This window comes from Alosa sapidissima, chromosome 3 (genome assembly GCF_018492685.1).
Source record: "Alosa sapidissima isolate fAloSap1 chromosome 3, fAloSap1.pri, whole genome shotgun sequence".
NCBI classification, from domain to species: Eukaryota; Metazoa; Chordata; class Actinopteri; order Clupeiformes; family Clupeidae; genus Alosa; species Alosa sapidissima.
In genome coordinates, this window is record NC_055959.1 from 7,438,117 (window position 1) to 7,449,102 (window position 10,986).

General features: G+C 41.9%; 2 protein-coding genes across 2 annotated transcripts; both read right to left on the reverse strand.

Moving 5' to 3' along the window:
- Positions 1–1,226: 1,226 nt before the first annotated feature.
- LOC121705016 lies at positions 1,227–3,826 on the reverse strand. Its single transcript, XM_042085685.1, has 13 exons — positions 3,770–3,826; positions 3,525–3,622; positions 3,234–3,294; positions 3,095–3,145; positions 2,908–2,952; positions 2,753–2,817; positions 2,561–2,666; positions 2,445–2,469; positions 2,269–2,354; positions 2,045–2,110; positions 1,737–1,796; positions 1,473–1,534; positions 1,227–1,384 (listed from the first exon to the last, which is right to left on the reverse strand). The coding sequence occupies exons 2-13, from the start codon at positions 3,617–3,619 to the stop codon at positions 1,348–1,350; spliced, it is 759 nt and encodes a 252-aa protein (XP_041941619.1). The 5' UTR covers positions 3,620–3,622; positions 3,770–3,826; the 3' UTR covers positions 1,227–1,347.
- A 67-nt stretch (positions 3,827–3,893) lies between these two features.
- LOC121704837 lies at positions 3,894–10,377 on the reverse strand. Its single transcript, XM_042085345.1, has 13 exons — positions 10,321–10,377; positions 8,495–8,536; positions 6,969–8,414; positions 6,754–6,893; positions 6,406–6,610; positions 6,214–6,318; positions 5,928–6,121; positions 5,676–5,817; positions 4,896–5,561; positions 4,579–4,793; positions 4,333–4,452; positions 4,089–4,136; positions 3,894–4,001 (listed from the first exon to the last, which is right to left on the reverse strand). The coding sequence occupies exons 2-13, from the start codon at positions 8,517–8,519 to the stop codon at positions 3,894–3,896; spliced, it is 3,414 nt and encodes a 1,137-aa protein (XP_041941279.1). The 5' UTR covers positions 8,520–8,536; positions 10,321–10,377.
- Between the last annotated feature and the right edge of the window lie 609 nt (positions 10,378–10,986).

Here is a 10,986-nt window from a genome sequence, read left to right on the forward strand (position 1 = left end):
GCGTGAGTTACGAGCTCCTTCCAGCTGACTCTGGCAGATCTCGCGATCGATTATTTAATAAATAAATGTGAATTACGAATAATAATAAAAAGCTTCTACCTAATGTGACTATTTTTTCCATGAACTGTAAAAGAAAACACGTTTTTTCCAGCTGTATTCTCCATAAAGAGTAAAGTGATGTTATGTACTTATTTCCGGAATTGACGTCACTTCCTGGACTCGTCTGAGGCTGGTCTAATGGGTCTGGGCCATAGACATAATATACATAATGTAATAATACTAGTAATATAATAATAATACATAATGTATATTATGTCTATGGTCTGGGCCAAGGGGGCAGGCGAATTCCCGGAAGTAGAAGAATCGACGTAGGCTGGGAGAGGGACCTGGCTGCAGACCTCTGGGGGAATTCTATTAGTGGAGCTCCACTCAATAACGGAAATACGTCACCTCCACTTGAATAAGGAAGTAGTCGCTGAAATAACGTGAGACCTCAGGTTTGTGTTATTTGTGTATTTGATATATATATATATAATTAAATTAATTGTATATAAATGAACATTAGGTATTGTGATATTCCGTTAACTTAGGTAATTTTACGTTTTTCGCGTTTTTCCTCTGAACATCGACCGATCGTAACTAATGCAGAAAACGAATTAGCGTTACGTATTAACATTGTTTAAGATCATGCTCCTCCACTAGGCTTTTGAGGTAGTTTTAATAAAGATACCAAAAGCAATGATTTATTGTACTGTTGTGTGTTGTAGTTCTGTTGTTGTTCGAAGAGCATGTACACAATGTAGATAAAAGTAAATGGTGTAAGTAGCCTATAAAGTCACTGGCAACAGCAGGACCAGAACAGATGGCACATTTATAGGAATACAGTAGGCTACAAGCAATACAGTAGGCTAGCGTGTGTGTGAGAGAGAGAGATGTGTAGCATACAGTACAAGCAATACAGTACACTTGAACAGATCTAAAAACAAAAGTTTTTAAATTGAAATGAAGAATCAATAGGACATTTTGAAATTGAAATGAAGAATCAATAGGAACCAGAATTGATAAGTAGAACTGGAATCAGAATCAATGTTATTTGAGTTTTTTATTTTTCATTTGGAAACGATCTTTGGACAAATGATGTCATTGCCCGAATGTGAAGTTCGTCCCGTACATGAATAGAAAATGTTTCGTGATCTTGGACGGTGGTAAATTGAAATGTGAACAAATTCATGTTTTCAACGTCCAACTGGACAAACTGTCTGGCCAGCACCTCCTCCTGCTCTTCCGCCTCCATGTCCAACACCCGTGGCAGCCAATATTTATTTTTTATCAGCCCACTGTTTTCATTCAACCAGTCTGCTGCCTTTTTTGCCTCTTCGAAGAGCTGAGCAACAAACATTAAAAGGCAGTTCAGTCAATTAATTTTTTTTAGTGGAAGGAACATTGCACTACCATGCCAGGCCTACGCCTACCATGCTCTCACTTGCTTGATGCCTCTCCTGTGTGCAGCAATGGACACTTGTGTACTGTAGGTCTATGTGGGGAGGTCAATAGATGATAATGCATAAAACAGTGTTAAAACATCATAGATCGAATGCGTGTCTATGCAAGAGCCTGTGTTTGTGGTGGTGGTGGTGGTGTGTGTGTGTGTGGAGGGGGGTTCTGTGTTTTAGCGGTCTCAGTAATTAAGGATCTGCATTGACCTGATGTTTAATGTGCAATATATAATCCCTTACCCATTTAGTGTTCTGGTAGTCTTTGCTGAGCTCCTGTATCTCACACAAACGCTCTTCTCTCTAATACAAAGACAGACATTGTTCATAAGAGTCCTAAAGTGAGTTCACATTCATACTTGAGGTTAGTTGAGATACAACATAGAATACAAATTAAATAGAAATCAACATTGTTAGGGTCATTGTCATCCAGATTGGGTGGTTCAAACATCATAGATCTAATGTGTGTGTCTAAGAGAGTGACTGGATGTGTGGTGGCGGGTGGGTGGGGGTCCTGATTAATGTTTGATGTGCAATATATAACCCCTTACTTCCTCACAACTTGTGTCCTCACATTCTTCATTGAAGTCCTCTAATTCACTGAAACTCTCTTCTCTCTAAGATTGAGACAAACATTGTTCATAAGAGATGCGAGTTCACATTAACACTTGAGTTGAGACACAACTTAGAATTACAATGAAAAAAAATAGAATAGACAACAACTTTGTTTGGGTTATTGTCATCCAGATTGTATGGTTAGTGAAGAAATAAACACCTGTTCAATGGAGACACAGCTGTCACACTGGACTGTTGGAGCTGCTGTTGGGGCTGTAGGAGCTGCTGATGTTGCTGCTGGTGGCCCTGTTATCACAGTAATGAAAAGATGTAAGGTAAAAAAACTGAGAATGCTGCAGTTAACATTAAACTGTCGAATTGAGGCAAGACACTTACCAACTATTATCTGCCCATTACCATCCTAAAATGACCAACAAAAAAAAAATGTGTAATGTACTGTTTGTCATAGCAGTTTTATGCTACTATCTCTGCACAATTCCACATCATAGTACCATAGTGTCCAGCTTCCTTTTTCGTGGCACACGGAAAACAGGTGCCACACTACCGTCTGCCGTCTTTCTGCCCTCCTCTGTGAAATGTGCGAATCTTCTTCCATGCCTGTAATTGAACAAATACATGTTTTGTCCTTGCATTTCTCATTTCGATTGAATAGTTATTAATACAGGATTATTCACAAATTATACCCCTCGATCTCCAGATTCTCCATTAACACTGTGCACCACCACCTCCTCAGGTAGGGCATGTCATGCTAAAGAAGAAAAAGTTACAATGCATGGAAAAGGCGCAATATAATGATTCAATGAAATTAAATTTACCACATTTGTTAGATAGCACTTACTATGGAGAAATCAAATGGTGTCTCCAGTGCGATGTACCAAGCATACTGTCAATACAAAGAAATATTAATGGCTCCATGTTTCAGGTGTGAATGTGCTTGCATTAAGCTTAAAAACAGTGTTCTCTGTTACACTGTTAGTGTGCCTAATGGGCATGGTGTGTTACTAAATGCAAGCTTAGCAACTCACCATGATCATGAAAATTCCACAGTCAACACCAAAATGTTGCTGTGGGAGGCCCTGTAACATGAAGAACATGCGCAATGAATAATTTTAGTAATTATGTTGTTTCCTAATTACATATGCACTAATTCTTAACTGTTATCACCTCAATGTCCAGCCCTGTCTGTTCCTGCCAAGGTCCTGGTGCTATCCTCTGTGCAAGAGCCCTGTTAAGAGTCAAAATAGTATTAGAAGGAATCTCTGAAACAATACACATAGAATATAATTCAGCGCTTATGCAGCTCTGACAAGTAAATAGAACGTGATTGTCAAGAGTAGTTACTTTAATGTGGGCAAGTCAGGGGAACGTGACTGCCCAGACACTGACTAGTATTTTGATATGGCTTTTGGCTAGTCAGGGGAACATGACTGCCATGGTAAATCATCCTATTGTAACCTCAAAATGTGTTGATAAGGCTTGTGCCCAAAGCCTTGTTCTTTCTTGGCATACATCGAGTCCATGAACAAGATTAATGTTTTCAGTGGCTCCATGACCTAAGGGAACACAGTCTTGACAATAAGATGGAAGTTAAAGCTTTTTCCCCCCTAACATCAAGGTTACTGAAATTTACTACTGGGTTTTACAACCTTTTAGTCAATATTGTTGCTTGACAAACTTTTTAAGGATGCCCGGTCACTTACACAAAGCAGATAATGCCCTCGAGTCCACAGAGGAAATATCAGTGTCTTCTTCGCGTAATCCACCTTAAAGAAGAATGTTTTTTTTTTGTTATTGTGAATCATTTCATTTCTATCCGTATTCAAGCTACATGTATGCCTGCATACTTAGAGGAAGACTATGCAGAGGGTCACAATCCATGGGTGGGAGCCATGTTGGGGGCGTGTGAAGGTCCATGATGAAAACATCTTTCCCCTACAGAAAAATACAGCTCTGTTGTTGTGTCTGTTACAGTAGACACTACTGGCAAAGTTATCATTCAAAACATGCATGCAGACATACCTGAAGTTGGACCATCTCCTGAACCAACCTCAAACAAGCATTCCCCACCTGTAAAACAACACCTTTCTTAAACCTTTCTGGTAAAAATAATGTGTCAAACCATAAAGAGACAAAAAGTATCTCACAGACAATCCGACCGTACGTGTGGTAGACAAAGTCTTACCATTATTTATAGGACTAAAACAAGGTATTCATGATGGATTACATAGCACCTTGTCTTTCCATATCCACATATTTTACCCACCACAGAGTCCATCTCCCTGTTTGTCCCCAAGGTCAGTAAATTCTCCCTGGTTAGACATGTTGGACCAGCTTTAACAATGAGCTCATTTGCTGGCCCACTGTCATTCAGTACGTAGTTGAACTGTTATGAAGACACAACCAAAGAAGTGGCACTGGTAAAAATGCTTCAATTTAGCAATCAACCCAGAGAAAATGTACAGACAATATGGCAAGTCTTGTTCAGAAAAGTTTAGTCTTTAATTTATACCAGCTTTTCCTGAAGGGGATGAACTCCATTAGGACCCCACGAACTTCTGCAGGGCCTGATATTAACAATGACAGTCAGTGCTGCACAGTCCTGCCCACAGTGAGTTGAAGCGTTCAACAGACAAGGTTCACTTTGCGGTGACACTTCAATTACAGGTGGCTGTAGACCTTCCGGATGACTTTGCTGTGATGTTCTGTCTGGCAATGTTTTTGCACCTTAAGATTAGGTAAGAAGGACAAAACAGAAAACAACATTATGCGATTGTCAAAAGACTTTGTAACGGAAATTATGTGGAAGATGTAAAGTTTGATGTTAACCTAGTAGCACTTGGCCCAAGTCTGACAGGGTGACACTGTTCAGGTCTTGAACCTGAAGACCCCTTCTCAGCTGGCGTTTCAGCAGTGTGTTGTTTTGCTGGTTGTTCCTGTGCTCTATGATGTTCCGCATCAGGAAGATGTGAGCAGATGGTCCCATGTTGTTTAGAAAGTAATAAGCGTAAGTTGCAAAAGTAAGACAAGCGAACAGTTGCTCAGCCACCTGACTGTTCAGAGTTGCCTGCAGTTCAGGAGCAATGAAGATTCTGCGCAGCACATCCTGTGGATCTTTTGTGTTTGACTGGTGGAATTTGTCATAGAGGACGTAGTGCTTTCCTGAGCCTGTCACAGGATGGCCATTGGAATCCGGTTGACTCAGTCTCTCTACCAGCCACGGGAGATGCACTTTAAGTTGTCCATGTGTGGCAGCCTCTACATTGTTAGTTGTTGGCTCAGCAAGCCTTCCCTCAAAGGGCTGAAATGGAGGGTTGTCTGGGACTCTTAGATTGGTATGGGCTACCAACCCCCGCGCAAAGTCATACACACAGACATTTGGCAAATGCTTCCACGACAGAAGTACATCAGCAAAGTCCCTGGGGCTTTCAGCTCTTAAATTGAATTTAAGGCTGTAAACAATTCCATGAGGGCACATAATGACAGACCATCCACCTATGAAAGAATAAAATATATATGTATATATGTGTATGTATGTATATTTAGTCTAACTTCCTTCTCTACCGTGATTTAATTATTGTAATAAATCTACATTTGCATATTACTCACCAGAGGCCCCCCAAATCGACTGAAACACCTTGTCATAGGTCTGCCTGCTCTTCATTTCCCCCCGTAACCGGTTCACAAGGTCCATGCGTGACCCCTTTGTGTCCATGTTGCAGGATTTGCACAGGTTGCGAATGGTGGACACCTAAAAATGATTTGAATTCATAATCTGTGTTTCCCATTAGTCGTGGGAGGTGGACATACATTTCATTGAAAGTAAGAAAAACAAACAAAAACAATCATCAGTGATTGTACCTTTTGCCTCAGCAGCTCATCAACCAGGCGGTCCTCTGTTATATCGCATAACTGAGGTTTAGCCGAGCAGCTCTGCACTGGGGCCTTTTCGAACTCGGTGTTAAGCACAGTACTTCCTCTACGAGTCTCCCTTCCGATCCAAGGTGCCCAGTTGTCATATGTTGGTTTAACAACAAATGGATTCTGTGAAGAGACTTCATGGGATACATTGCCATTAAAATAATGATCATTCTGAGCAGAAGCACACAGCTTCTCCGCTGTGTTTTTATAATCTAGACAAACTCACACTCAAAAAATCCTCGGCTGATCATGTGCAGATGAACAGATTCCCAGAAAGCCTCTATGTTGTGTTCACCGCAAAAGTCATCCCTAGGTTGTTCCAGCTCACTAACTGGATTTCGTAAAAACACAATACAAGATACATGACATCACTGTATATGGAGTTACGTTAATAGATGGAACCTAAAGGGAGACATACCCTCAAAATTGAACACTCCTTTCCTGTGGAGGTCCATAACCACCACTGGAGGGTAAAAGCCACAATTTACACAAGAGTATTTGTACTCTGTGTTGCAGAGTGCCTCAAATTGGCAGTATCCATGAAAAATTAACTCATTGGCTGGAAACTTCATCTTTAACAAAGTCTCAAGAGAATTGATGACTCGGGACACAGACACATGATTCTATAAAAAAAAAGAAGATTATTAGGGCCTCACACCATGCTCAGCTCATAAACCTGGCACTTGACACTTTTTAAAAATGGCATCTCTTGCTGTCAGGCAACTTGAGTCACAGCGCCTTGTATAGCTCGCTGCTTCACACACACCTGAAGATTGTGTCTTAAATACTGACACAGCTGCAGCGTCAGGATGACGCGGTCATTGTAGTTGTGCAGGCCATCTGTCCACTCCTGGTACCTGTACATCATTTGGCATTTGGTGCACCTTCTTCTGTAAGTTGAAATGTCTAATGGACATAGATTCAGACATTAGGGTATACAATTAGACGTATGTGTAATTTCAAAAGATGTATTGAACTTACTTTGTGTGACACCTTCCATGCCAACTATTTTAGCTTTGCTGGTGACTCGCACAGCCTCCTCTAAGTTAGGGTTCTCTGGACACAACTGGCAAGTTGTTTCAGTCGGAAACAACTGCTGAGGGTAATGTCTGTGAGCTGTGACCTCTTCAGGAAGAGTGGCAGGTATTTTTTTGCTCCCATACACATACCTCACAGTTCTCTCCATCTCTGTGGTAAGAGGAGTTGATGGTGGTGATGCTGTTGTTGGTGTTGCAGTCATGAAAAGGTGTTTTTCTGTCTGAAAAAGGTGCCACTTCGCAATATGTTTATGTGGACAAGATGTGCGTGCCTTTGCACAGGGACAATGCCAGGTGTTCTTTTTTCTGTTGTAGGTTACTATTACCCTGCCCAAGGTGCTGTAGTGGTGTAGCCTTGGTTCATGGATTGAAAGGCAAATATTGCTTTTAGAACCATCAAGTTCCACCAACACACACAGGGGGGCCTGAGCATTCTCTGCTTCTTTTTGTCTGTGTTTACACACTGCCACCTTGGAGTCATTAAAAAATTTGCATAAGAGCATTTCGTCTAGGACCTGCTGTTGAAGTGGTACCTCGGTGGCAGAGGTGTTGCAGTACTCTATGGACCTGATGTGGTGACAGGTGCTATGAGTGAGGCCACTCCGCTGGGCGAGCAGGTGGTATTGCCGGCAGTCCTCCATCTCACACCTTGTAACTTTTGTCTGGCCCCATGTTTTTCTCTGTACATGTATTGGGACAGAAAAACCGCAAGACGTTTTTCTGACTGCATACAGGCCTTTGCTTTGGTCTACACATGTACCTTTTAGGTGTGACTTTGCTGTTATGTCTTTTGGTAGGCCATGTTGTCTTTGTATGTGTAGAGCCAAATTTCTTTTGTATAGAACAAGGGTGCAGTGAGGGCACTTCACATGTCGGGGCGTCTTGGGGGGCGCTGTATGATTACATGAATAGGGGTGGTCTGCAAGTGCAGGGTGGAGGTTGGACTGGAGGTCAGGCAGTGCAGACTGGATGTCAGGCAGTGGAGGCTGGAGGTCAGGCTGTGCGGAGCGGAGGTCAGGCTGTGTGGAGCGAAGGTCAGGCTGTGTTGAGCATAGGTCAGGCTGTGCAGACTGGAGGTCAGGCTGTGTGGAGCGGAGGTCTGGCTGTGTAGAGCAGAGGTCAGGCTGTGTAGAGCATAGGTCAGGCTGTGCAGACTGGAGGTCACTCTGTGTGGAGCAGAGGTCAGGCTGTGTGGAGCGGAGGTCAGGCTGTGTAGAGCAGAGGTCAGGCTGTGTGGAGCGGAGGTCAGGCAGTGTAGAGCGGAGGTTGGGGTGGCATATGTTCAAATGTCTCCCCATGTCTACTCTTCGTACCACTGTACGTTCACAGTTAGGGCAGTGGTAGTGACCAGCAGGACGACATGGTTCCCTGCACCTGTGTAATATTTGGTCTACACAAAAAAGTGATTATGTTAAAAAAACACCAACATCAAATAAAATTGTATAACAGCGAAAAAGTCTGCCAACATACCTTTGTAGCGAAAAATGCGCTCCATTTCTGCAAATCCTAGCACTGAAAAATGCAAGCACTTACACATAAGCATTTGGAGAATGTTACAACCATTTGCATGACCTCCAAACCCCAAAATCTAATTCAATAAGCTAAAGCATATCTTTTCTGAAAGCTCATATCTTCAAGATGCGCTATAAAACTCGTGACCCAGCCTAAATAAACTGTAGCTATTTCAGTAGTGTTCAGATGTTCAAATTGTTTTGTCATACTACATTATTTTACAGAGAAGGATTGACACCTATTTATACCACTTAGATGCCTCATGGTCATGGTCATGGTGACCTTATTTTTTGCATTAAGTTTACGTTCAGATGTTAAAACATAGGCTACAATATGAGTTAGAAATAAAAAAAAATACCTGCAACTTATTACATTTCTTTATTTATTGTCCATTTTACAAAGGAACAAGGTCTGCTGGGAATGGGGAAAATGTGTTTATCCCAATGTTCTTACTTCCTGTCATTCGTGATTAGACTACGTTGTGAGGCTACTGCTGGATGTGTTGTAACTTAGTTATAATATTCAGGAATGCAATCAGCAATTAGTAAGCATAAAAGTGGCACACTCAAGCGAAAAGAAAGATGAGAACAGGAGGAGACTAAATCCTAGCAATTCTGACGTTAAGTCCTTAATCTCGGTGAGGTGGACTGCCCATGCGGTATCGGAGCCAGGCAGTTGGGTTTCAACGATTATCATCAATGACTGCTGAACAGAAGGCCCCTATACTCTATAGAGTGAACTTCTAATGGGTGAGTTACAGGCTGCTTTTTTGTAATGGAGTAGGCATATGTGAGGTGCACTTTCTGTGACCTTTTTGTGGAAGGCTATCTTACCGCTGCGCCACACTGTTAGGCTAAATTAAGCAATTGTGTGGTTATTGTGTAGGCCCACAAGTTCACGTTCATTTGTGATTTATAATTGGCACATCTGGGGCCTCATTTATAAAGCGTTCTTACGCACAGATTTTATCTTAGACCGTGCGTATGCTCAAATCCATGCCAACGCTCAGATTTATAAAAACCGTCTTTGACGTGGAAAAGTGCTTATCTCCACGTCAGGTTCTTGACGTACGATCATTTCCTTGTGGTAGGCCTAATGCCGGGGTACTGCAAGTAATCTGAGGTCTAAGTGCGATGCATTTTCAAAATTCCAAGACCAACGATCTCATGTCTTTCTTTACCATATGCATGATCAATATCAGAAGGTTTTTAAAGTCGTTTTTGGACGCAGCTTAATGTTTGACGTATAGTTAACATCAGATGGCATAGGCTAGGCCTATACAATGTTTTCAATATATCATTTTACATAGGCTACCGTTTTTAGGCCATTGATTTCATTAAAACATATGCTAATGATATTGATGAGGGGGTGTTTACAAGGCGGAGACCTAAAACCATCCGGCTGCGCAAAAGTTGACGTTCATTTGTGATTTATAATGGGCACATCTGGAAGGGTGGCGTACGCACGTTTTTTTTGTGCGTACGTTCGTTTTCTCTGAATCACACGTACGATCATTTCAGAAATGATCTAAGATCAAATGAAGGATGGTTTCTACGCAACATTTTTATAAATGAGGCCCCTGGAAGAGTGGCGTACGCACGGTTTTTTGTGCGTAGCCTACGTTCATTTTATCTGAATTACACGTACGATAATTTCAGAAATTCCACAAATTTGATATACTGTAATGTCAATTTGCAACGTTCTGTGTAACCTACATGTATGTAGAACTAGGCCTACTGCCGACATCGAGCAATATGCCGTTTCAATTTGTAATGGCACTCGACCTTAATACAGCCATCCGTGCGCGTAGCTGGAAAAATGCTTAATGCTGGTGGGCCAGAGGTGGGTCGGTGAACATTCTTCCTCATCACTGATGATCAACATGGGTGCACTGCAGGGCTGTGTTCGGAGTCCTCTTTTGTTGTTTCATCATGGAGCATGTGGTGTGAGTACAGCATGTGCCAAGATAAGGTCAAAAAACACAGGAAAGTAAGTGTGTACTTACAGCAGTGCAATATCGAACAGCGATGTACTGTACTGTGTGTGCATGAGCCTGAAACATTGACCATGAGTATGGCAGGTGCCAAGAACCGGTCCAACACAAGAAAGTGAGTGTGTACTTACAGCAATACAACATCAACCAGTGATGTAGTAGTATATGCTGGACCTTGTAGGCCTACTATTGACTATGATGCGGTGTGTGTCAGTGTGGCATATGTGCCAAGAACAGTTTTAAAACACAAGAAAGTAAGTCCCCACTTATTGTACAATTGACAACATTTATCAGTGAATTGGTGTGTGAGTATGGCATGTGCCAAGAACAGTTCAACAACACAGGCAAAGTGAGTGTGTACGTACTTAAATACAATATTAACCAGCGATTTGTGTTTGTTGAAACCTCAACCTCAGCAGTGATCATCAACACGGGTGTACTGCAGGGCTGTGTCCTC

Coding starts and splice junctions, on each gene's coding strand:
- LOC121705016 (XM_042085685.1), bottom strand. CDS start 3,619: ATGGAGCCACTGAAAACATTAATCTTGTTCATGGACTCGATGTATGCC. Junction 3,295..3,524: donor CCTTATCAACACATTTTGAG/GTTACAATAGGA, acceptor GACTCTTAACAG/GGCTCTTGCACAGAGGATAG. Junction 2,111..2,268: donor GCTGTGTCTCCATTGAACAG/GTGTTTATTTCT, acceptor TCTCAATCTTAG/AGAGAAGAGAGTTTCAGTGA.
- LOC121704837 (XM_042085345.1), bottom strand. CDS start 8,519: ATGGAGCGCATTTTTCGCTACAAAG. Junction 4,137..4,332: donor ACAGGGAGATGGACTCTGTG/GTGGGTAAAATA, acceptor GTTGTTTTACAG/GTGGGGAATGCTTGTTTGAG. Junction 4,002..4,088: donor AGGAGATGGTCCAACTTCAG/GTATGTCTGCAT, acceptor ATTTTTCTGTAG/GGGAAAGATGTTTTCATCAT.